This window comes from Oreochromis aureus, linkage group 8, assembly GCF_013358895.1.
Source record: "Oreochromis aureus strain Israel breed Guangdong linkage group 8, ZZ_aureus, whole genome shotgun sequence".
In the NCBI taxonomy this organism is placed as follows: Eukaryota; Metazoa; Chordata; class Actinopteri; order Cichliformes; family Cichlidae; genus Oreochromis; species Oreochromis aureus.
The window spans coordinates 2553820-2581238 of record NC_052949.1 but is presented as its reverse complement, the minus strand read 5'-3'; the positions used below and the strand labels follow the sequence as shown (position 1 = coordinate 2581238).

Sequence of the window (27419 nt, the reverse complement as noted above, 5' to 3'; positions counted from 1 at the left end):
TCAAGATATTTTGTAGTGGGATGACAGGACGAAGACGTCGCCAATAAGAATATTGTGTAAAGATAAAAAATCAGTCTTCAGTTCAGTTTTATTTACACAGCGCCAAATCACAACAACAGTCACCTTAAGGTGCTTTATACTGTAAGGTAGACCCTACAATCATACATACAGAGAGAAACCCAACAATCATATGACCCCCTATGTACAAGCACTTTGGTGACAGTGGGAAGGAAAAACTCCCTTTTAACAGGAAGAAACCTCCGACAGAAGACATGCTGGGTTAGTCTTGAGCTTAACTTGGCTGAGACGCTGTTTCACTAAAGTCAAATAAAGTAATTTTGTAATTTATGCACCTGCACAGCGTCAAAATATTCAGCTGGAGGCTTTAAAAACTGCACTTTCCAAATAAATGGGCTACGTCCAACTTTTCCCCCTTATGGGACAAACACTGAGGGATTTGGGACATTACATTGTCATAGACTCCTGTGAAAACACGGCTCTGTTGCAGCTGGACTCTGATGTTGATGCTGGAGCTGATCAATGATCTTTAAGAAGATGCTTCCACTTCCATCAGTTGTGCTGCAGAGCGTCTCAGAAGCATATCCCAGCTCCACACTGATTAAATCACCACCAGTCTATTATTTTATGGAAGACATGTCAAGCTAGACAGAGCAGGTGAGCAGGGAAGGAAGTCCAGGCCAGGATCAGCACTGGGAATCTGCTTAGTGCAAAATAAAAGGCCACGCACAGACGACATGCTCTGTCTACAGTCATTTGGATCCTCACAAAGGATTAAACAAAACTGTGTTAGAGACATGCAGCCGGTGTAAATGGTAAACAAATGAATTCATCCCTGTAGTCCTTTTTGTTATTTTATTAAATATGAGCCGTGCTGCAGAGGGTAAGTCAGACATCTCTCTGAGTAAAAGTGATCCGAGTCGAAAACACTCCGACGGTCACGTTCAGCTCGAAGCTGCGTCTGAGTAAATGAAGAAAGAAATATACGGGGCGAGATGAGACGAGATGGAGGTTCAATACAGCTAATGGTTTTGTTTTGTTTGCTGCACATTAGCTTTGTCCAGGCCTGAAACTCATTACTGAACACAACTTCTCCATCCATCCACTGAGGCTCAGACTGAGACTGCTGATATTTACAGGCTGAACCTGCAGAGGCTGATGTTTTCTGACAGTCTATATTCATTTAATTATTTAGAAATGAATTATATTAAGTTTCTGGCTATTTATGTTTCAATACCTGTCTGCTTTTGTTGACAGCAGGAGAAACACAGGTATGCACAGGCCCTTAAAACGAAAGGGAAAAAATCAATATTGCAGCCAGAAAATAAACAAGGTTCTGATGCGTTTGATGAATGGCGGATGATCCAGTCATTTATTACCTACTACTTCATGTGCTGTCTCGACGCAGCACTTTCCAAACTACAGTTACAAAAGAAATACAATAAGAAACGAGAAGAATCCATGTCAAAGTAATCCAGAGATCTGAATTTGGAAATAAATCCACCACCTAAACAACAAAGTGTTTATTTATTTTTGCTTACTGTGTTCACATTAAACATGGGAACAGTCAAACGGGGGGGCACGTGTTTCTGAGTTTTGTCACATTGTTCTTTCAAGTGGAAATCAGTTTTTTTATTTTTTTTTTTATTTAGCATTATACGTTGATTATGTTTGCAGTAACATTTAAAGCGCTTGTTTGTGGTATGAATGATTAAAACTCTACACTGGGTCTAAAATGCAGCTCTACTTTAAAGGTCCAATATGTACCACACCTTTGTCAAGAAGGGGTCCACCTCCTTTAATTTCATCCTGCAAACTTTTCACCAGTTAAACTCTGTTTATGGATGATGCACTACTTCTCCCATACACGTGGGACTCTGTGTAAACTGGAGGCTTATATTATCAAAGTGGCATGAGACAAGCTCACAGGTGATTGCTAGCATCGCATTCCTTGCACTGATACTGAATCGTTTCAGTAAATTGTACTTGTTTATAAAACTACTACAGCTAACAGGGACAGGCAGTCCGTGTGCACTCTGCTGTTACTCACAGCTGACATCAGTCTGTGCATAACTGTCATGGAAATATCAGCAGGAAACAAACTGGATTTCAATGGTGGGAAAAAAGTGCGCATTCAGGAGACACAAGAGACATCATTTCAGCCTAAACTATGTTTTATCGTTTATGCTCATAAAGGTTCCAGATATGCGTGATGTTCGTGCAGATGCATTTATTTCTATTGAGCAGATCTAAATCCACACATTACTTTCATGCTAACATGCTAACCTCTGCTTTTACCAGCAGCACACTTGATGGTTACTTTTTGATTATTTTAATCAGGAAATCTCGTGACTGCGTCACCTTTGCTCCCTCTCAGCCCCACCCTCCATTAGTCACGAATCGAGCCTAAGACGAGTTCCTAATCAGTATTTCAGCAGTTTAGCTTCCAGCCCGACAGGACTGCAGGTCTGACAGAGACAACACTGCTGCTTCTCACTGCATCTGTCTCCATTAACGGGAAAAAAGATCCACATGCTGTGATGCATGCATGCGCACACTTCCAGCATCCACGGGGCTTTGGCTGGTTGGACGCTGAAGCCTGGGGATTGTCATCCATAATAAATTGTGGGTCTGCAGCATTATTAGCTTTGCAGGTCATTCATTTCACCCCCTTATTAACAGGGACATTGTCAAGCAGCAGCTCAGAACAGTGAAAGGGTGGGAGTGGGGTGGTGTTGTGGGGGTGGGGGTGTAGGGCATTATGGGTAATGGGGCTACAGATCCATGGAGATAGATAGTTTAATTAAGCATGAGAGAAATTAAGACCCCATCGGCCCGAGGTGAAAAATGAGCTCTGAGGGTGGAGGAAGCCATGTTGAACAGAGAGGGCGGGGTGTGTGTGTGTGTGTGTGTCTGTGTGTGTGTGTGTGTGTGTGTGTTGATGGCAGTGATAAAGAGACAAAACCACCACTGCTGCCATTGTGTACATCAAACATATTTACCTGTAAAATGGTTTTGTTATTAAATGTCAATCAAATGTGATATTTTTAATGATGCAGGTAAAGAAAAAGAACTCTCAGCCTCTTTATGCAGATTTCGAGCTTGTAGCTTGAAGTGTATCTGCCAGAGTTGACTGTGATTTGTTCAATGCAAATCTTTAGTCTTAAATTTCAAACTGAATCTAAGCCAACTCAACTCTTCAGCCTGGAGCGTTGATGCTTTGCATTCCCTTGTTGGAGCTTTTGATAATGTAATTAAATTCAAATTAAAGATAACTCCTTGTCATCTGGAAAAGGAAATTAAATTGCCAAAAAAATATCCTAAAATCACTTTGGCACAGTGTCAGCAGCGGTGCAGACGCCGTATGGTATTAAAGCAAAGTGACGTCCCTGCCCACAGCTGTGCCACCACCTCTGGTTTGTCATCAGAAAGAATGGGAGCCAACTGATGGTTTCAGGCATGTCCCACTGGAACATGCTGGAGACATTATATGTCTCATCTGGCTTTGGACGAAGAACCAGGAGAGGGAGGTCTGGACATCTCTGTTTAGACTCCTGCAGTGACCCCAGCCCGGATAAATGCCAGAGGGAGGATGGATGGAAGGATGGATGGAGGCAGTTCTTCATCAGCTCTGCAGTGACTTCTGTCCTTCATAGACTAACACATCTGGAGTTTTGTGTCAGAGTCTGGTTTGTTGAGGTGTTGCAGGAGGATCATCATTATATAGATTTTGTTTCTGCTCATTAGCAGTGTTAGTCACAGATTAAGGAAAACTACGTAATACATTAATGAGCGTAAGAAATAAATTAAAGTAAAACAGAGAACCTCAGAGCAGTAGCCGTGGTTTATTATAGTAGCATAAAAATCCTTTGGTCTGCTTCCTGCTCATGACAAAGAGCATCTGCGAGTGGCCACCTGGGTGACTGCTTTCATCACTCATCAATCATTTTTACATCTTTTTAATTTTTAATTTTTGTTTTCTGTAAAATATTTGTTATCATTTTCCTTTTAGAGAGCCATTAAAATTATGAACAATCAACCAACTAATAACTAAACTAATACAATAAAAAGATGAATGATATGAAATAGAGTATTTGTTAAAAACTTCTGATTTTGACTGATTAATTTTATCCTCACTTTTCCTTTCAATTCTTCGCTCAGTTTGCAGCAGACTGCTGGTGGTTCAGCTCATCCTGAAGCCACTGATGTTAAACCGTCCTGGACTTAACTTTTGACCACATTTAAGCAAAAAGCATTCCGATGAAAGACAGGAAACCGGCACTAAGATAGACATCGAGTTCGGAAGATTGAGGGAAGGAGGGGTAAAAAGGAGGGATGGTTAATTGGAGATGTTAACTTTTAAGTGAGGAGGAGGAGGAGGGAGGCGCTGATGGCGATATTAACTTCAGAGGATGGTGAAAAGCAGAAGGATGAAAAGAAACACAGCAGGAATCAAAACAGAAATCCCAGCGGGAGCAAGACAGACTGAGACATCAAGATGGTGAAGATGTAAGAAAGAGAGGAGAGGAGGATGAGTGAAATGACCTTAAAGTGCCGTATGGGGGGAAGTGATGGTTCAGACATGGTGGCAATCACTGCTCATGCTCACTCTGCACAGTTCATTACCACGCAGGTCTGATGTTCTTCTCCATTAACAACATATTTTGGAGCCTCAGGTAATATCTGGGAGCACAGCATCATGATAAAGTCATAACGTACATACTGAGCTCACCGTCTTGGTTGCACAAGTGTTTCCAGTCTGACGTCACCCATTTACACACAAGGTTTTAACGCTGTGACTCGTAGCAGCACTGAGATGTGCCGTCGTCCCCAGGTTGTCAAACACTGCTGCATGTAAAGCTGTTTTTATTATAATCAAAACCCAAAAATGCAAACTAAAATGAAGAGAGAGCTCACGTAAGAGGTCTCTTCCTGTTGAAAGAAAGTTCTTCTTTCTCACGGTCGACAAATGCTTCTTATATGGGGGTCGTCTGATTGTTGGGGTTTTCTCTCTGGAGTGTTTTTACCATCCGTCCATGCATCCACCCATCCATCCATCTGTCCATCCATCCTTCCTTCCACATATCCAGTTCAGGTTCACAGGAGGCTGCAGCCCATCCAAGCTGCCTTGGGTGTACAGACACATTTACATCTTTGGTGACTTTAGAATCAGCATTAACCCAACCCCAGTAACTGCATGTGTGTGGATTGTGGGAAGAAGCCAGAGAGAACCCACGCAGACCCAGGTAGAACATGTAACCTCCACACAGAAAGACCTGTCAGATAGCGCTACATAGATTAAATTGAACTGAAGTAAATGAATGTAGGTCTATAACCAATATTTTATATAAAAAACGATAACTGATGGCTCACTTTAAGACTTTGTTCTACTTGCAGAGAGCGTCTGCTGCCAGGTGGGGGCAGCAGCCTTGTTGGGGTACTCCTGCTTGTGCTGTTGTTGGTCCATCAGTCGGCTGCAGACAAGAGCAAAGTTAGAACACACAAAGAGCCGATGGCAGGGGGTCGTGAGCCCCCGCACTCAGGGGGTCGTGTAGTTGTTGGCTTACCTCACAACATAAAACACTTTGAGGTGGCTGTTGCTGTGATTTGTCGTTATATAATTACATTTAAATTATTTGACAGCGCGCACTATCTGTGCTTTTCCAGTTTGAACTTGATGTTTTTTCTCCCGTTCCTTGTGCAGTTCCTTCATTCCCTTTTCTGGATGGTTTGTCAACCGATCAGCATCTAACCTACACACAGTCAAGTTACACACTGTCAGGTTTTAGTCAGGGACTACACGGGAACACATTTGCATAGGTTGAAAACTCCTCTTCATTGGCTTTCTGTAGCCAGGTACCTACGCAAACAGACACGACCACGGTACCATGAAATAAGCATAATTCACATTACAAATTACAGGCTTTGGCTTTGGTTGTGCTCGGCTGGTTCGGCTTGTTCAGAAAAGCCCTGCACACTGAAATATTGAACGTAGCCGCCAACCCAGCGTGTTTAGATGCCCTTTAACGGTCCATAGGTAACAAGTTGAGAGTTAGAGGTCCATCTCTGACACAAGTATTTAAAACCCGGGATGCTTCTTCCACTTTATTCTAATTGATCAGACACTGTAATCATTTTCATGTAGTCTGTTAAAAAACACACTTGGGAAATATTGTTTGAGCCAAGATGGGGCAAACACGCTCTTCATATCTCGTGCTGTATCGCTGAACTGATAAGCACCAGCACAACATATTTTCACTCATATTTTTACAGAAAATAGATGATGTGTTTGGGGAATTTAAAGATAGCAGAGGAGGACAAATAGTAATTAAGAAACAGTGGATCCCCTCATCTCCCTGCTTTGTTTCATGCCAGTGATTTGTTCAATAAGGCCTTGCCTGGTAGTTCTAATCCTTTTGTTTTGTTGTGCCAGTCTGGCTATCTGTTTTCAAAGCCTATCGATTATCTTTGCTTCCCTGCCCCTGCGCTTGGCACATGAATGAATCTCATTTCCCCTCCTATTGTTTTCCTGTAACATAAAAACAATCCAGCTGCCGTCTTAATTCACGGAGCCAGAAACCCTGAAAAGGTGGAGGTGGGATTAAAAGCTGCCGCTGGATTTTCAGGAGTGACAGGCGATCTGATATGAGCCTCTGCTGCATTAGCGAGGAAAGAAAGTCGTTTCATCATTTCTTTCGGTAAAATGTCCCACATGACTTGTAAAATTTAAATCTACAGAATATCTGAGGTGCAACTAGTGGTCAGTAAATCCCAGTTTTCCTCTTGGACTTGGTAAACTTCCAAACTCATGGCTCAGTCGCCAAGCTCTGAAAAGTCCTCTGCTCACTCTTGATACCACTTTATCTGGAAACAATCACATAACAGTGACAGTTGGCAGATAACAGAGCTGCACATCTAAAACTGGAGGAACATGCAGAGGTCACAGTGAGGCCACTGACTGCTTTAGAACTTCCAAAGTGTGTTTCCAACTTCCTGTTGTTGTTTAAAAATATCACAAGAACCAAGTCGCTCATGGATTCTTGATACTATTTTTATCTCCAGTCAACAGGTATCAATGACAACTCATGCCAAGTTCATTCAGTGCTTATAAACTCCTGGGAAAGACCTGAACCACGGATTTGATAGATTTGTAATTTGATTTATCCCAAAGGACTTGTTAGTTTTATTTGATGGGTCTATTTTGGTCTACAGTTGTGCTTTTTTTCTTCTCCTATTGAAAAACTGCTGACGATAGAGTGTGTACACTTTTTACAGACCTTTTCTCTGTAACGTTTAAAGTCCAAGGTTAAAGCAGAGTATTAGGGATAATTAAGTATTCGAGCACCGCAGAAACCAAAGTAGCTGTAATTTGATGTCCTTGGTGTGATTTATGGGCTGAAACACACTCGGATCATGTTGGTGTTAAAGCCTTGATATGTTGGCAACCTGTTAGTTTTGTTTGTGCCGTGATAATTTGATAAAGTAGATGAATCGCTGTTTAGACCACCTCTTTGCACATGGGTCTAATTAAGTGGCGATAATCAGAGGGTAGAATGAAAAGCTTCGTTTTCTCAGTTTACTGTGAGAGGGAATGAGATGTGCCGAGCGTGCTGGTGGGATTTTGGACACTTGTTCTGATTTCAGCTTGATAAAACATGACATACCTGAGCAGTCTCACAGCATCTCAGGGAATGGTGACCTGGATGTATTCACCTGTGCTAGCAGCTCGGTGCCCTTCAGACTACTGTTCGAATCCTGACTGCGTGACGGATGTTTTTGGGGTGAGCACCTCTGTTTTTGGAGGCCTGAGAAAAGGTCAGTGACGTCTGTATGAGTGCGATGACCTCCATCTGCCGCTGTCACCTGGTGTTTTAGCTCTACAGTGGGTCACAAGGACAGTCCATCCACCCCAGCTAACTTTTATCTTTGGCCAAGTTTCAGCAGCAAAACACCTCGCTGTACCCCTGGTCCCAGAAAAGTTGTCATATCCTCCTGAGAACCGAGGGAAAAAGAAACTTCCCATTGTAGTTTTTTTGTGATTTCCTTCCTCCTTGGAGCTATAAGAGGCACAAACACATGAGATATCAATGGCAAGCCCAGGATATCTTCTGTTTAATACATCAGGACTCAAATAAGTCAAAAGATATAGACTAAAAACTGCTGTCAGCGTTAATCTCGTTAAAATGACGTTAACGCCATAATCGCAACAAATCTCTGTTAGCGAGTTAGCGTGGATCGCACCGTGCGTTGGGCTGCACGGCGTCAACGCCTTAGCACGGTTAGCTCGTTAACGCGTTAGCACCATGCAGCCCTGCACAACATAATGAAAGGGCTGGTTTCTGATAGTGGGAAATGGCCATCACTGATACGGAACAACTGCTCTGCTATTGCAAGCCAGAAAAAAAAAGGTTGATAATCTTATGGTATATTTCACAAACATGCATGCTGGGCAAGTGTACTGAACATTCCTTCACTTAAATTTGAGTCCAATAATATATTTATTCAATTTTCAACACTTTGCAGTTCTTTGCATTTGAGTTTATTCTGTGGTCCCTCGATACTCTGTCGGTGTCATTACACATGTCCCACAATAAAACCATGTTTATAAAAACCTTTCTCGTCTGTGCTGAAGGACTAGAGGGCTTTTCATTTGAAGAAGTGAGAATGTGCTGTGTTTGTATACGGCAATAAACTAAATTGGCAGTGGGAGCGAATGCCAAAATAAGCCTTTCTATAAAAATAGAGTTCCTGCAGTGGAAAAATGACTCATACGACCAATTACAGCGATCCAACAGAGAAAGAAAGACCGACTGGCATCAATTACAATCTTACTTCAAATAAAAGCTCGTAACTTTCTGCAGTTGAAGTAAATAAAGGCCCTGGTTAGTCTTTGAAGAGAGGTGGTCATTAGCTTTGGGCAGCAAAGGGAAAAATCACAGTTTCTGCTAAAATACAAAATTTTCCATGTTTCTATATTTCCTGGATGATGATGAATCCTGAAAGGAAAATGCGATGCATCGCTGTTAAAGTCATGGGGTTACACTGTAAGTTGCTGTGTTACCAAGCGGATATACCAGGCCTGCGTAGCCACCTCGCTCATGTTTGCTGCCTCGTTTAGAAAATCCAGGTGTCCATGTGTCATGTTTCATCCATAAATTCATTTCCAAGTGCAGAGTGAGCATTCCTGAATGTGGTACGTGGATACTCACTGTTAACACTGGAGTTTGGTCTAAATCGTACCCCGTTACTCAAGGATAAGAGGAGTTTGTCTCCTGTAGATAATTTCAAAGCGAGGCATCGATAAAATCACACTAATAAGGAGACGGGCAGAGGGAGGGAGATCTTTGTCTCGCTCTGACTCTAATGGTTTTTGTCTCCCGCCGTCTGGTAGGAGTCACTCTGTAAGTGTCATTAGGATGCACGGGGAGTCGCTTCGGCTAAATATTGTGCAGGCTTCATTTAGCACAGATGAAACCATGACTCACTGTGGACTCATAGAGCAAGTGAGTCACGTCGCAACCCAAATCATTTTAGCCGGCTGCTGAGTGAGTTATCCCAACAGCTACCAGCATTGTGTTTCTGAAGCCTCCAAACCTATTAGTCCCATTCTGGTGCATTATGTTAATTGGTCCTCGATGATTTCAGGGCTGGACCGACTGCAGATTGGAGTCCCCGATGCGCCGAGGCTCATTAAACATATGATTGTTCTTGTCATGTGGAGAGACGTCAACAAGAGACGCGTCAGCTGTTGTGGATCTTTGTTTAATCGCAGATCAGAACCTCAGCTTAAGGGAGCTTTTATTTTGATAGGATGCAGGGGATTTGTTTTTTTGTATATAAATTTAAAGCTGTGCTAATTGATGTTTTACAAGGGACTACATCACATGTTTGGCACTGGTGATTCCCTCTCAACTACACAAAACCTCTCCAACCTCTACACAACTGCATATGTTCACGTGGAATGACGGAGAGCGCTCAGGCGGATAATCAGCGAGGAAATCTCATGAAAAACAAGAATGGGCCCCTGGTTTAGCACTCCACAGTACCAGACTGTGTCTATGCATCTGAAAATACTAACAACAATAAAGTCACTGAAGCTGAACTGCACTGTTGCCCAGAAAGCAGACGAGAGACCCAAAACGTTCAGGTGAAAGCAGCGATGACGTTCCTGCAGGTGGATTAGCAGCTCCTTAAACCTCAGTTCTAAGGACCACCTGACCTCAGCGGTGTGCTGGATTAGCCCTGATTTATTTTTATTAAATTGACCTATGAGCTCAGTTCCAATCTCATCTGGCAAAAAAAACATTTACTAATTTAATACAAGATTACACTCTAAATCCTTCAGTGCAAGTTCATTAGCTCCATTTTCACGGCGGCGACATTTGTCTCATTATCTCGGAAACAATTTCCATTTTGTTGGTGCCGTTACTGCCCCGTCATCGCTTCTCCGAGCTGTCGGATGCTGACGAAGCAGGACTTGAATGCTGTTCTCTTAATAAAGATGAATTTCGTGCACGCAGAAATTGGCTGAATGTTGATGATCTCTCCCCCGTCCTCCGTTTGTTCGCAGCTCTGAGACATTTAGCCCGAGTTCAGCCAAATTTCATTCGTCAAACATTAAGAAGCAGGGTCCCTGTGACCAGCCAGCTGTTCTTCCTCTTTCTTCCTCTGTGGAGGACTACCTGGCTGTGCTTTATGCTCTTCTACCCCAGCAGCATTTTTCACATTTCCCCCGGTGAGTGCTCAGTCATAACATGCCTGCTGCCCTTTGGAGCATCTCCTGACCTTTCAGTCTGGACAGCTCTTCTCCTGCAGAGAAAGTTGGGCTCCAACCAGAGACGAAGGCCTTCCGAGAGGTTTAAACTACGGCTGTCTAAGTGTCGGAGGAGAAGGCGCGAGGGAAAACATCTCTGTGTAGCTTCAGATGACATTTTAAAGAAAATATGTGTGAAAATAGATCGTCTGAAAGGAGCTGGCAGTCAAATAACTGAAGATCCACCAGGAACCAGAACCAGGAAGCACATAGTTTTACTTTGCAGCATCTATAGGAAAGAAAATCTTGTTCTCAAACTGCTGCAGTCTTAATATGTTCCAAAAGAATCCACATGGACTTTTATCTATCCTGACTTCTTGCTTTGATTTGCAACAGGATGTCCATTTTAAACCCCTCGACCATATCCTGTCTCCTGAAAAACGCTGTAAGCTGCCATCAGCAGTCAGTGTGCTCTGGGTGAGGCGTATTTCTGCCCTGAATATAAATGCTATTGTGTTAAGTGGAGATGCATTTTAATGAACCTTCAAACCAGCAAAATTTACAGTCTCTCTTAACCCCAGTGTTTGTTTTCATGCAACATGCTCTCCTAAGTATGATTTATTGTTCTGTTTAACACCTCCCAACACTTAAAGGGCACCTGTTCTGCTCACCGCCGACTGTACTGAAGTAGCTTTGCATGATTCATGGCTCAAAATAACTCTTCTGCACTTTACACTGGGCCTGAGTGCAGCTTCTCACTGCACCCCGCCTGAAATGCTGCTTCTCCGATCCTCTAACCGGGTCTCCTCACTGGGCCTCCCTCAGCCTATCAGGTCACAGATTCTGTGATTCGTTTTAAACATCAGAAGATTTTTATAGGTTAGCTCTTACCCTTTATTATGGGCCTTAGTTTGAAACTGTGTGTGCTGTATGTTCAAACATGTCTACTTATCTTTATGTGTGGCTTTTATTCAAACGTCAAAGTTTGAAATTCATTTTGTAACTCTGTTTTGAAAAGCGCCGTACAGATGAAGTCATCATTGATCTGTTATGGATGATTTCTTTTGATTAACTGTGACATCTTGCAAACATTAAATTTGTTTATGCGAAGCAGAAGAAATCAGGGCTTTCAGGAAACTTAAACTGTGGCGTCTGCAGTTTGGTCTCCTGCTCTGACTTCTGTGGTCCGAACAGGGTTTGATGTACCTCGTTCAAACGGAGGAAGTGCTCAGAGGGAACGATTAGCTGGGTCCTCTGTGCTGCCTCAGCACTGTGGAAAAGGAGGATTTTTGAGCTCCACATCTGTGTTAGATTTTAAATGTAGAGAGGTGAGGTCAGAGACGATAGTGTCGCTGTCTGAGGATGGAAAAATACAGAGAGCAACTGTCTCAGTAGGAAGCAGAGCTCAGATGAGACAGTTTCACAGGCAGCAGTTTGTAGAGCGAGAGCTACACGGGTGTTTGGAGGCTGCACTGGAAACAGTGCAGATTTTAGGGGTCACATCAGCAGCAAAGAGACAAACAAGGTTGAAAAGCCATTTCACAACAAAAAAGCAGCTATTATATGACAATGTTAGTGGATGAATTGAAGAGTTGGAGACTTTTGCAATAATCTCCCCAAAGTCTTAGTGGGGGGATAAATGAAGGGTGGACATGGTCCGTGTGCTCAGATGAAGCATCAGGTCTTCTTAGGGAGTAAAATTAGTATTTTTTGAGAGATTTCAACAAACCTGGAAACATAGCAGAGCGCTAGCATGAAAACCCTCAGGACGTTTATCTGGCAGACGCTCGATTGGATTTCATTCCTCACAGGTCCCGATCCCAAACATTTTTCAGCAGGGAGAGGGCAGCAGAAAGCGTGGAAGCACCGGATGATGGCAGCAGATTTAGGGAAGACGTAGTCCCTGGAGGGGGTGGCTGCCGTATCAGAGAGTAGATTTTATGTTGTGTTCAGAAAACATGGCAGCTCATGTAGTTTGGAGAGCTTAATGTGTCACGGGAGGATGCAGGGAGAGGTCTGAAAGGGAAGGATTGATAGGGAGGCCTGTGCTGTCGGGGGGTTGTAGGGAAATGATGAAGAGAGTGGTACAACTGCACAAACCAGGTGATAAGCCAGGGGTCAAAGGTTCATGCAGCCCCGGGGGCGATGCTGCTGCTACACTTGTGCATCCTCACATGAGCTGATGTAAATTTGTGTATTCTCTGACAAATCTGAGTCAGTGTTGATGCTTTTGGAAGTTTTGCCGGTAATGATGTTAGCATACATTATTCAGCGAGCAGTGCACATAGATATATACACTTAATGTCTGTGGTGGCAGAGGCTTCCCAGAACTCACCAAGGGCCAGAATCACTGCATGGACCAAAACAGTGCTGATAAGTGTGGTTAGGTTTACGGGTGGTTTACAAAGGTTGTGCTGGAACTTCATTTCAATACGACATGACATAATTTACTGCAAGGTCGCGAGCTAAGAGATGATATTCAGCTGTGAGTCATTTACAAACAGGACGGGAGCAGCCGGTTCATCGCAAGCAGAAAAGAATATAAACGTATGTCATACATACATCATACATACTTACTGTTGTCTGTCAGTAAGAGTCTGTAGGATGAAAACAGGCTTCAGTAACTGACAGGCTCTGATGTTAGACTGTAGACTTGTATCAAGACAACTGACTTCAAGAGATAAAACCAACCAGACTGACAAACCTTTGTTTCTCTTTACTGTAACGTCACATCTTTCACAGGGAGTTTGTAATCAGTTCTGTTTGTTTGTTACAGCCTGACGTCCACAGTTCTCAAGATATCATTTTCAAATTTTGTAGCATTTTGGTTAAAATTTGACTTTGACCTTCATTGTTAGCACCCAATGTCAAAGCAGACCTTGAAGAAAAATGTCAAGAAACAATATCGAATAATAAATCATATGGCAGGACATGGAGAGATCTTTGCAATGCTCTTTTTATTTGATTTGATAAAACATCAAAGTTTTAGTATAGCCCTTGCCCTTCTGGGGGTGTTTACTGAAAATTGGATGTGCAGATTTCACGGAGGAGTGTTGTGCATGCATCTGTGGTCTATATTTCATGTACTGTCAAAGTGCCTGCAGCTGAATTAGGTCCAACACTAAAAACAGTCATGTGATAGAGCTCATGGATCACACTGAAACCCCTGCGTGCTGTCCGTGGTCCTGAAACTTGACGAAGGTTCGGGCTTCAAATCCACCATCTGACCAGAGCGTTTCTGAGTTTGCGTGTTCTCCCCATGCTGGCGTGGGTTACTCCAGCTTCCTCCCACAGTCCAGACACATGCAGGTAGTGGGGTTAATGTTTGAGTGTGTCTGTCTGTGTGAGCCCAGCGACAGACTGAAGACCTGTCCAGGGTGCACTCCGCTTCTCGTCCTATCACCACTGGGATAGGTGATAAGCAGAAGAGAATGGATGGATATTAAAAGAACTCAAAAAACACATTTTTCCTTAAAGTTTATTAACATAAATGAATTCATCGAAACAAAAACAGCCATCATCTTAGACCTGTGTGATATCCACCCGTAGCCCCCAGTCCATGTTTGGACCCTGTGAGTGAGATCATGATCAGGACACATGCAGCATCTGTGTGTATATATAGTTAAAGGTATGCTAATAGCTGTGTGAGTCCTGGTTCTTCAGAATGTATTTGCGTTGTGTTGTTGCGTTGTTGTGTTGTTGTTCCCTATTTGTGGATGGTGAGGTCTGCGGTGCTTCTGCTTGTACTTGGAGGTTGGGAGGACGAGGCGAGGGGGTTGGGTCTGAAACCCCAAGTGCCGATCTGATTGGCTCGTGTCTTCACAGGATGGTTTATGACAGTCTTTATTTTCTTCTCAGTGTGTTCTTTAGTGTATTCTTATGTGCAGGATATTGTAGTGTGTGCAGTACTCGCTCAGGTTTATTGGCAGTTGGTTGATGGTTGGACAGCTGAGCGGGTAGTCCTCACATGATTCCGATGAATCTGCCACTCAAGCCAGTGAGGCCAGCCAAATTTTAACCTTTAGCTTAGCCTTAGCAGAGTGGATATGTGGCCTGTTTAATCATCCGTATCGACTCTCCTGCCTGAAAAGCAGAATGCAGGTTTAAGAGTTCAAAGTAGGTCAGGGCAGGGTAAACATTAGTGTTACCTGTCAGGCTTTCCTCTAGATTTATGTGGCCTAATTTTCAGTGCGGAAAGCAACAAGAGGTCAAGGCATTATTTAAAATTAGAGCTGGGCTTCTGCAGGAATCTTTGCAGCCTGTGTGGTTGCTCCAGATTTTCACGTAATGTTTCTGGTTACGTTGCTCATTTGTCTACCAAAGCTCACTTTTCCATTTTTCTTCCCCCCTTCCAGCCTGTGAGCTGATGAACCAGGGCATCCTGGCGTTGGTGACATCTACTGGCTGCGCCTCAGCGAGCGCCCTGCAGTCCCTGACGGACGCCATGCACATCCCACACCTGTACATCCAGAGGAACAGCGAAGGATCTCCTCGCACTGCCTGCCAGTTCAACCCGAGCCCCGGCGGGCAGCGCTACACGCTGGCCGCCCGGCCGCCCGTACGCCTCAATGACGTCATGCTGACGCTGGTGGAGGAGCTGCGCTGGCAGAAGTTTATAGTGTTTTATGACATCGAGTACGGTGAGTGAGCGGATGATTCTCTTGTTTTAAGTCCCTCTTATTGGTCTTTGATTGAGCCTCACAGAAAGCTTAGAGCAGGGGTGGGGAAGTCCAGGCCTCAAGGACCGGTGTCCTACAGGTTTTAGATGTGTCCTTGATCCAACACAGCTGATTCAAATGTCTTGAAGTTCTCCAGAGGCCTGGTAATGAACTAATCATTTGATTCAGGTGTGTTGACCCAGGGTGAGATCTTAAACCTGCAGGACACCGGCCATCGAGGCCTGGAGTTGGACACCCCTGGTTTAGAGGCATGGATGGAGCTCTGTTGGAAGCTGTGGTCTCGTTTGTGCTCAAACTGATCCTGATCCTACTGAAATCTGTCAAATGTGAAAACGCTGCTAGTTATATGAACAGCTGCAGCCTCGTGGAGAACATAAAACGTCTCCGCTTCCAGCTTCAGTGGCAGCTTTAATTGGCTCGCTACCAAATGACCACCTGTGACATTGCTGTAGTTCAGCTTTCTGCAACTCTCGTTTAATCTTCCAGTTTGAAGATTTGCACTTTTCCCTCAGTGATGGATTCGATGCTGTGGGATTTGCAGCTTCATGTGCTGATTTTTCCGCCTTAATGCTAAAACATCAGTGGAATTTTCCCCAAAAACATTGCATTATATTCTTGGAATCTGTTGGTAGTCTTATTTCTAGATGTCTGAATGTATTTCTTGCTGCTGCTGAGATGAGGCTGTTGGTATTTGAACTCTGCTGGGTGCCCGTTTCTCCTTTGGGTTTCAGCGGTGAGGATCCTTTAATGCCCTATCTCAGACCAAGTATCGTAGCATGGGGCCACGGCTCCTTGATGAGTAACCTGCTCTTTTACACAGATGAAGCTGTTTGATACGTGCCAGGATTGCTCCCTCTGGCAGTCATAGCTACTCCATCTATTTTTGGGCTTCGTAATGCAAACAGCATCAAACTGCAGTGTTTGAGAGTGTGATCTCTTTATAGCCGGCGGTATCACTTTATTTCAAGAACACAAATAACCTTGTTCATCTGCACAAAAAAAATGGACTCCACTTCAAAATGTTTCTATAAGTTGCTTTCAGCTATAGCCTCTCTGCTTTTTTTTACATTTACCTGCCGTTGTATACTCACATGGGACACATGTCGACATAGAATTGGAAAACCATTAGGAATAACTCCCGACTACTTAAACGATTTTCAATGTGTCTGCCTCAGAAGGCTGGAACAAAAACTTTTTTAGATCGACTCTGCTGCCCGCCGGATTTGTTTGGAATGGCTCGGTTGGACTGTATCTTAATGAAATCACATTAGGCTCAATGGATTTTTGAGTGTAATCAATAGAGGATGGTGGCAATTACAATATAAGGATATAGACAGATGCAGGCATTTAGCTTCTCGGATACTCTTATCCAGAGTGATTTAGAGTAAGTGCATCAGTAACTGCAGGCCAGGATCTGAATCCTTTATTAACGAACCGGCGATTCAGTGAAGAATGAGGCGAACGTGCAGCTACACAGCGTTACGCAGCTGCAGGCGTGCTTTCTTAAATACCTGTTTCAAAACTACGTACAGTATTAGTTCATACAGAAACTTCACAGACCGCAGAGATGGTGATTGGTTGGCTTGGTGGGTTCAGGGTACTCCTGTTTAACTGTTCCTTAATCCAAAAATCTAATCATCCAATCATATGGCTGCTTCTTAGTGCACTGAAGCGTGCAGACGACCTGCTGAAGAATGGATCTAACAGACTTTTGCATTTTCAGAAAAGATGGGACGCTTTGTAAAGTGTGAATAATAATCATGATTTCCAAATCTCATAAACCTCAGATCTTATAAACACCACATAGAAAACATTTTACAATTTCATACAAAATATTAGCTGAATTTGATGAAAGCAATAAGATCTGAATGGGATGGGGGCAGAAATGAGGTGGTACTAAAAGGAAACAGCTGGACGAACATTTTTCAGCTAATTATTGTAAATTTTCTCATTTTAGGGACTTAATATGTTTTCTCTGGTTTATATAAAATATGATTTTATGATATTTGTAAGTCATTTGTCCCAACAGCTTTGGCTTTGGAACACCTCCCATCGAGGAGGAAGAGTTTGGGTTCAATACAGAAAGTCCTGCAGAGCGTGGAGCTGTCACAGGCTGCGACACGTGCCGGCTGTACTTCCACCAGTGAAGTTCACTCAACACTAAACCGTCTATGTGACAGGAACCACCCCAACCTCAGCATAGCTGTCATGGTTGTGACTCTGAACATTGCTCCGAGTGAAAGGCTTGCATTAGTTAGTGCAACACATGCAACTGGACGATGTGAAAAGCTATTAGTGGATCATTTATACTGTTTTCAGTGAGCACGAGCTGTCGCCACCTCTTCCTTTTAATAGCTTCATATCACAGCAAAGCTCGGCACCTCAAAGCAAACACAGCGCACGTAATAGCCGGACCCCTTTGTGAAGACGCTGCACTCTTGATGTTTTCATTATGATTTTGTTTGCTCTCCCTGTAATGTTGCAGCGTTCGGCTTATTGTTGTCATTTCTGCTGATCGTATTGCTGCAGTTGGCTGAATAGCAGAATGAATGTGAGAATTCGAATAACAGAATAAATCAAAGTGTTCTGATCAGCCTCCATCGTCGGGGCTCGAAGCACCTGAAAGGTAACGTTGGGGCTGGTTCTCCAGCTTTCCACACAAAAGGAAAAAACTGAAAGAAATAGAGCTACGAGTACAAAACCTACCAGCTATGTGCCAGTGTTTCATTTTTTTCTTCTTCTGCTTTTTGCTGTGAATAGCCAAGTGAACACAGTCGGGGGGTGTAAAAGCCCCGGTCTTTGGACAGATTTAACGGATGCCGTGCTCTGGTGTGAAGCTGCCCTGCAGCTCTGATATGAACAAGCGTCAGGTCGAGCGATGAGAGCTCCGAGTGAACCTCTGATCTGGCTCGGGTCAGCGGGGACTCCCTCACAAAACAGCGCTGTCAGTGCCGAGCACAGAGTTTGGCCGTGGCTGCAGGAGGTGAACAAATGGACCGAGCTGTCGAGGATCGCGCCGGCTGATGACATTATATGTGACAAAATGTAACAAGGCGGAGCTGCAAGGGGAGCAAAAGCTGGGAAAGCCATTAGATCTTGAGGACTGGAGACAGGCCGTTATGAGAAAGGAGTAAAAGCATGGGTGTAATTTAACAACAAACTGCGTTGATGTTTTTTTTTTACCAAAACTGGACTTTAGAGAGGACACAGAGACGTAAATCAATCCAACTGCCAAATTCAATACAGCTGTCAGTTAATTGCATCATGTTCTCTCCTGTTAATAACTTGCTGGATAACTGTGTGAAAGAAACTGATGGATTTTCACTCCCCACTAAACCAACCGAACGATTCCTCAAAGAGTTTCTGAAGGTTTGAGAAGCTTTCAGATTTCACTGTTTTGACAGCATTTTCAGCTGATTTGATAGTAAACACATCATTTCATGTGGAATGTTGTAATTTCTGTCGTGTGAGGAGGAACTGCAAAGGTGTGCTTTGCTGAAATTGCAAAAACACTCTTCTCTCCCTCTGTAGTGGCACCAAGCCACCCAGGCTGAATCTATTTATCCAGGCTTTTAAATTCCTGCTGCTTCCACTCCAGCCTTAATGAAGTTATAGCACAGTCTGGCTTCTTTCCTTCCACCAGCCCTGCAGGACAGCAGGACATGAAGGAAAGGTATGGATAGCAGTGTCTGATCTGTGTGGTATCAAAGAAGGCCCCGCCCCCGTCACTGAGGCCCTGTGGGAAATGAGTCAGGGTGTGTTTGAGCTGAAAATCATGCAAAGCTACTCTAAGTTTAAGAGCATGGAGCTGGAAGTGAGCAGAAATGTTTTTTCTCTTGTGTTGTAAAAATTCAGCTTGGAAAGAAAACAGAGAGGAAATGTGATTTTTTTATTCTTCTTGCAGTTCTTAGAATAAACAAAGCTGTGAATCACACTCCTCTGTTCCTTCACTGTAACAGCAGACTAATTCAGCTGTTCTCAGACTTTTTGGGAACATTACAGGGAACAACAGTTTTCCGAGGTCCCTGTAATAACCCAAACTCTTACTGAGCTGGCTTGGGCTTTGAATGGGTGCTTGCCAGCGAGCCAGCTGACTAATAAGCCGCGCTGCACGACAGACATGTTTACTGCAGTGTGAGAGAAGCCAGTTATTTCACGACAGATGGATGAGATGAGTCACCGTCATGTAAGAGTTTTGATTGGCCCAAAATAGGGGCCGGTCGAGTAATGAACACAGTATGGCTGTTTTGGTGGCGTACGCGGCCGTGCACGGCTTGTGGATGTCGAGGATGCTGGACTGTAGCAGAAAAATGACACCACAGCGCTGTGAGCTCAAACTTTAGTAAATGAAACATTAGACTGAATGATAACGTTCAGCTTCAGACCAGTGATGTAACGTGATGACAGATGTGACAGTGTGTTGTTTCCCATCCACAGATTCAGTGTCATAAAAGCGTCCTTTACAATCCTCTGTAAATGAATCTTTAATTGTATCAAAAACACAGCAGCTCGCAGCTCTTTAATGGGCCTGTTTGGTGTTTATTTAGTTGTTAAATGGAAGTGAAGTGCTCACTTCAAAGGTAGCTGGGAACAGCCTGTGGAGGATCATCTTATAAGTGAGAAAAAGCTGAATGTTTTCAGTGTTTGGTGTGTTGGAGACACGCTGCGCTGCGTGATCCCACCGCACCGCTTACCAATTAGTCGAGGCGGCGTCGGAGTCTGTGCGGAGCGACTGTGTGCATATCGATCATCGTTACTGCGGCTGGTTGTTTCTGGGTTTGAATTCATCGCTTTCAGAGTGTTTGCACGCCTGAAGCTTCCCTGTTTACGTTCACGTCTTTGCTTTTATAGCAGGAGTTTATTTTTAAGTTAACTTTAGGTTTTGTGATGAATGAGCTGATTTCAAGCTTTGCAGGTTTATTTGCTCAGTTTATTCGAAAAGCTCAGAGATCCATTCGTACTTTAGTGGTTTATGTCTGTTCACCTGGAAGCGACGCCAAGCCGCTGCTCACAGAGCTGTGAACGGTCAGCGGCGTCCAGCGGCGCTCTGGCTCAGAAGAGGCCAGCGTCTGGAAGTGGACCGTGGGGACTTTTCCTTTCTCTCTGATGTGACTTCAAAACCTTCAAATATGAGTGAACAGCGAATTCAACGACGTGACGTGTAATCATCGGCCCGTTCCTTCAGAAAAAATGGATTTTGGCAGAAGATTTAGGAGAAAATTGATGTTTACGCTGCAGTGCCATTTTTTAAGCCTAAAAGAAAGTGGAATTGACACTTGGCACACGTTCAGCCCACACGTCCAGTGAGCTTTGCCAGACCGCAATGTTTTTTAGCTGCTGGTACGTTGTTTTCTGTCGGTAGTGCTTCCTCACAGCGCACAGATTCCTCATCGCCGTCCAGCTTTTATCGGTTTTCCATTCAAACTTAATTGTCCTTTCGGAGGGCAGATTTGGTTTGCTACGCCACGCGCGGAAAAAGACAGGCCTCCTCTCTGGGCTTAATCACACACGCGTATTGATCCTCTTGTTTTCCTGTTGATACTAATCCTCCCTAATTTCTGTCAGTCTGTATTCTCTCAACCATTCATCGTTTCTCTGAAAATCTGTCCTTTTATGGATTTCATGTAACATCTTTCACTGGTGAACATCGCGCCTGAATATATGAGCGGCGCTGTAAAGCAGCACGAGTCCAGCAGAGAGGCAAATCAAAGTTTGAGGACGAGTTTGGACGCCAACTTTGAACACGTGCACAAGTCTTCTAACCCCTCTTCGTCTTCATCTCTTCCTCCTCGCTCTGCGTGACGTGCGAGGCCATTATGAGCGCGAGCCGAGCAGAGGAGGCCCATTTATTCAGATTAGAGGCTCATCGTTGAGGGATACGAGGAGCAGATGGGCTTTTTGGTTCGGCTGTCTGGCCGAGTCTGCACCGACCGTCCGGGACTGTCAGTCGGCCGTGATCAGTGTTGCCAACTCCTCAGTAAGGAAAATCGCTATTGGCTGTCCTAAAAGTCGCTAGAAGTCGCTAAATGACGTCATCACCTAATTTGCATAATTGGTCATGCTAATATAATTGTAACCTATGTTGTTGGAGAGAGAAATAACATCATGGAAGAGACATAAAGTGAGTAAAAACGTCCTAAATGCATTTAGAGTTTATTTAGAACTACAAATTAAATTTCTTTAGCAATTATTGTTTTTTTAATGTCACAATTCCAACCCTGCTCCTTCACCCAGGCTTGGACTGGCAAAAGTGACCCGAAATAGGCACTCTGGTGGAGTTACTTTGTGTGTGTGTGTTTATAAGTAGTTTTAAACCTTGTGATCCACAAAACAGCATAAGAGTAAAAGAAGAACTGACTGTGTTACAGCACCTGCTGCTTGTTGAGAGTAAAAGCGATATGCGCTTTCACGTTTTTTAGCGACTTTTAAAGAAAAAAGTCGCTAGGGGGTCTGAAAACTCGCTAAATATAGCGACAAAGTCGCTAAGTTGGCAACACTGGCCGTGATGATGATTAAAGAAGCTCCTCGGCTCGCCTCCTTCCGCCCTCGCTTTTTTACTTTTTCATCCATCCGAAACCTCAGAGCTCAAAAAACCGTCTCTGGTGCAATTTTGTCCCAAAGGACAATAAGTAAGACGTTTGCTCGCAGCACAAACGTAACCGTGGCAGGACGCTGCGTCGTGTTTCAGAGTTGAAGAATCGTCCTTCATGAGCCAGAATAAAGAGCAAACGTCGTGCACTTTTTTTTATTTTTGATAGCTGGGAGTCATTTTTATGAGTATTCTTTGATGGGCGCAGATGACTGCTGCAACACGGGGAGCAAATAAACATAAAACAGGTAGAAGATCTCAGTGAGGATTAATAATTAAAGGTTATTAGTCTCCTGGTGGTTTTTAATAATCCCACTGCACTCAGCATCCTCGTCTCCTGTCCTGCTGGGTAACTGCATGCACCCAACGTTTTCATCGACTTCAAAATCATTTTTTACATCCTATTTCATTTTTTATTTATTGATGTAAGTTACTGTTGAATATCTTTTATGTAGGTTTTTTATTGCATTAATATTTAGCTTTTCACTTTTTCCCACTAGACTGGTTTGTGTGTTATTATTTTACCTTCACATATTTCACCCTCTGTATTTCCTCAGATGTCTTCATTTTTGTATTTTTAACATTTACATGAATATTTTATAACACAGCCTGCGACTGGGAGCATAATTCTCCTGTAATTTAAACGTCCCTGCACGTTATTAAAAATTACAGTGTTTTATTAACACATAATAAAGTTGTGTCTGTGTGGGATCTCGTCGTGTAATCGGAGACATTTCTTAAAACAAATATTAGCGCAGCCGTGCCGTGTTGACATCGTTTCCCTCGTAGCTTCAGTGCAAATGTGCAGCTGAGCGTGTGTTCACAGTTTCACTTCCCTCCCACAAAACTTCCTCGGGGATATTCTGCTCCTCATCACGAGCTGCAGTGCCCAGCCCGGAGCTTCCAGCGTGATGTGAGGAGCCAGATGAATTCCCTGTCGGAGATTTCTCCACAAGCTGAGGCTGCTGTGAAAGCTCTGCAGCAGCAGCCTAAACTTCTCCACTGGTGGCCACGTTTGGAAGCCAACGCAGAAATGAAGTTGGTCTGGTCTGAGCTGATGTGGGGACTGCAAACAGCGTGAGGGGGCTTCCCATGATGCACCGAGTACTTCTTCACTCACTCTGTGTTTATACACATTGAATCATTAGTTATTGTTAATCTCTGGCTCTCTAACACAGCGTGTCTTTATCCTCCTCACCCTCCCTGAGCCTGGTTCTGCCGGAGGTTTCTTCCTGTTAAAAGCAAGTTTTTCCTTCCCACTGTCACCAAGTGCGTGCTCATGGTGGGTCATATGATTGTCGTCCTGAACGTAATGAAACACACACAAACGGGGAGAGCGTCATCATCTGACATCATCATTCATGTCTGATCATTTAAGGCAGCTTCTTCCTGTGAGGCTGTGCTGCTAACAACCAGAGACGTCATTTCTTCAAATCGATATCACCTCGTTTTGTCTTTCATTGCTTTGTTTTCTGCCGTGTTGGTCCATTGGCCACAGCGTGCCCCGTGGATGAAGCATCGCTCAATCAGGACAGAAATGTCTCGTCATAGGAAAAGATTTTTAGGAAGCCCATTGAGACTAACAACACAACCCGGTAAGTTTAGTGAGCTATCCCTAAACCCCACGCCGAGTGTCACAGCAGTGATGTCAGTCGTGTGCTCCGGTTACCTCAGCACCTCACCTCTATCACAATAATAATCTTTCTGCTTTACTGTGTTTTATTCTGCTGTGATACCTTCAAAGTGAGACAGGGTGAAATTTCTTTACCAGCTCTGTACGGCGTCTGCTTCCACTCTGACAAATAAACTCCTGAGGAATTTCACACTTCTTCTCTGTGATTACGCATGTTTGCTCGAGTTTAATCAGCAGCGTCTTTAAAATGGAGAGCGTCTTTGTTATTTTAAAATGTCTAATGGGCTTCATCAACAGAGGAGTGATGAAAAGACTACGTGTTCCAGCTGCTGCAGAGCGAGGAGGGTCATGGGGTTATTCATCAGTGAGAATTACTTTGTGGGAGATTGACACTCCTGCGAGGGCGATGCTTAAGAAAAGGTCAGAGGTCAATGAAATCATTAGGATTTATTCAACCAGCGTATCCAAATAGCATCTGACTTATTGAAAGTTGCCTTGACCTCGAGAGTTTATCCAGCATTTACCACCACGGGGTGAACGAGTGCAACATGTCAGAGTTTCTATTTCTCAAATTCAGAGTAGCGACCTGAAAAATTGGGTAGCGCAGGTTTTCTAAAGCCCTGCTGCTGGCACACACACACGCACGCACACGCACACGCACACACAGCACAAGAGTGGACGATTGATTTCTGCCCTTCTACGTGGGTATCAATATGGCCGGCGTTGCATGGCTTCATTGAGCATGACGCAGCAGCTCAGGCGCATCAAAGCTGCAGACTCCAAATGTCACGCTGGCCGCACACCGGCTGGCCAACCGCACGGATGGACAGCCGAGCTGCAGTGCGCTCTGGGAAACTGTGTTTTTCATCAACACCTAATCAGAGGCAGCTGTCAGGTGGAACAGACGGCCGTCCCGGAGAGAAACGCTGATAAAGATATCGACAGAGGCCAGAGTGCGTGCGTGTGTGTGGGAGGGTAAATAAGCACAATCACCTCTTCTTTTCTTTTCCAGTGTTTCTGTAAAACACCCCTGATAGAGGCCCATAAATTGTGAAAAGTATTTCACAGGGCCACACAAGCTGCTGGCCTGCGTGTGCTGTGGAGAGAGGAAATAAAGTGACTTGAGCTCATTTCCAAAAGCAGTTTCTGTAATTGAAATAGCATAAAAAAACCATTCCCCACGGACCGCCGCTCAAAACAAGATGCTACATTTAAAGTGAAACGGGTTCAGAGGAGCCTCGGTGGCTAATGGTTCAAAAAGAAGAAAAACGGACTTACTGAGGTCCTAAAAGACATTCGGACACATTTCAGTCATTACTGCCGAGTCGATGGAGCATTTTGGATAACATAGACCTTCACATGCTTCACATGGATGGCTTCACCTGACCACTGTTTAAACTAACCTGACTGGCAGCACTGCTCACACCCAGATGGTTTGACCCACATCTGGCTTGACTGATGATGTTGACTCTCATTGGCTGCACTTGCATTAACAACTGTGATGCTCATCCTGAGACCTACCACATGCTAGCCCACATGTGTGGACTACGAATCTCAGTTTTTCACATGCATTCATCCTCTGTGTGCTCATCACTCTGAACAGCCATCCTGTCTTTCCATGGAGCGCTGCAGAATATAAAAACCGAGTCACAGCACTGAGAGTAGCGGCAGAAGTAGGTATGACGCTGATTTGTTTTTATGCATTCTCCAGGCTTTGTAATCATTTTCAGGATGGAGATCAGCAAAGAAGAACAAGCTGCACATTAATGTAACGGCTTATTTGCAGCAAAGACAAGACAAGGCAGTTGTACAGCAGCAAAAATGCTGACTGGCTCACTTAAATAATAAGTCAGATGGCATTATGTTTTCTTCTTATCAGCATACCATTATACAAACAAAATCAGCAACACTATAATCCTACTGAGAAGCATGATGTAGCTTATTTGTCTGTGCTGTACATCTCCATTATTGTCCAAAGTCTATTTCAGGCTCATCCTCAGGCCTCTCTGCCGCAACATCGAAGTTCATCTCCACACAGAGATACCCACGTGTGAAAGTGTGCAATCCGTGGGAAAGGAAGATGATTTGCATGTGTCAGAAACAACCTCGAAACTCATTAGCATTAAAATCACTCCTGGCTTTGTTTTACCTGCAGTACCACACAGTGACCACCAGGTTTCTATTCTCAGAGTGATGCTTGAAACAGAGGCGGTTTGTAATAAATGGAAACAGCTGCAGGGTCTCAAACCTGCATTATTTCTAATGGCCAGCAGGGGGCGACTGGTGTGCTTGCAGAGAAAATGTGACTATAATAAAGTCAATGAGAAAACAGCCCTTAGTTTCTTTACTCTGTGGTCTAAATAAACACTTCCTTGATGTTTTTTGGGTCTCAGGCTGAAACATCATGATCAGATATCATCAGTGAGTGATGTCACACTGGCTACCTCCTGGATGTTTATGTTTTTTTTGTAGGGTAACTCCTGATTGGTGGATTTTGTGACTTTTATGGCGTTCTCTCTAAATGACCCCAAACTGAACTAGTCACATAAATAATACCTAACTATGACAGCACCATCTGAGGGGGACAGTGGCTGAGAGATTAATATATTATTGGCTTTTAAATGTAAAAAAACAAAAGACAAAGAGAACCTGATTTGAAAAGCTGCATTAATCAGTGGTTTTGCAGACTTTATGTGGCTGTTGATTTAAAAACAGAAGGTAAAATTACACCAGCCTCATCTGTAAAAACACTAAATGCATGACAGACAGTCTGTGAGCTCTTCACATCACAAACAGAGCAGAAAAGTGAGCGTTAACAGGCAGCGTGTTTCCTCTTCAGTGGATTCAAGGCGATGACGCCTCGTGTTTTCATTGTGCCGCGGCGCCGTGCGACTGAACCATACTGCGCACTTCTGTTGACATTTTATGAATGTTTCATCACTGACAAGAATGATCAGATGAACCGCAACTCTCCAGAGTACTAAGCTCTCTATCCAAGCAAAAGTGCCTGAAAAGAATCAGATTAAAATGAAAATGATTAAAGTATAAAATATTAAAATACGGAGTTACCGGGAGGAACGAGGAGAGAAAAGAGAGAGCGCAGTAAATTAGAGAGAGGTGAAAAGGGTAGAGTGGGAGGAGAAACAGGGTAGATTAGCTCCAGACAGAAGAAGAAAGCTGCGCCCGAGGCCCATCGCTGTTAGGATGCATTTATGTCTCGGCCTCCTCGTAGAGCTTGTTTGCATACCGAGTGCGCTCTCGATAAATCTGTGTGGCTGTGTGATTTGTTCTGTGTGCTTCATCCATACTTCACTCATGAAGTTAAAGGACTAAACCAAAGCAGTGAGCAGGTTGTGGTTACTCCTCAGCCTTCACTGCCTCAGCTTCATCGAGTCTGACAAAACAAACCAATAAGATTTCGCAGCAAATTTTTTCAGCTCTTCTCAGTCCGCATTCTTATTTGAAACGTTATCTGTGGTTTCAAATGCAGAAACACTGAAATAGGTAGGGTATTGCCCTGTGGGCCTATCCCAGACATCAGAGGGTGAATGGTGGGGTACATCCTGGGAAGGTCAGCAGTCTATCAAACAGCTAACGCAGAGAGACAGACCACCATTCACACTCACATTCACTCTGCTATCTTTGGACTGTCTTCAGAAGTCATCGTGTCAGTGCTTGTCCTGTTCCTCCTCACACAGAGGAACATACTGGTCCTGTTCTGGGTTCTACACCCCCGTCCTCTCCTCA

The 27419-nt window shown here is 43.9% G+C and overlaps 1 protein-coding gene across 1 annotated transcript in view; it reads left to right on the top strand.

Annotated features, from left to right (window-relative positions):
- grid1b (glutamate receptor, ionotropic, delta 1b) overlaps positions 1–27419 on the top strand; it is a 578917-nt gene that overhangs the window by 309873 nt on the left and 241625 nt on the right. Inside the window, exon 3 of the mRNA XM_039616223.1 lies at positions 15127–15411. Coding sequence (XP_039472157.1) covers positions 15127–15411 — 285 coding nt within the window. The remainder of the gene's footprint in view (positions 1–15126; positions 15412–27419) is intronic.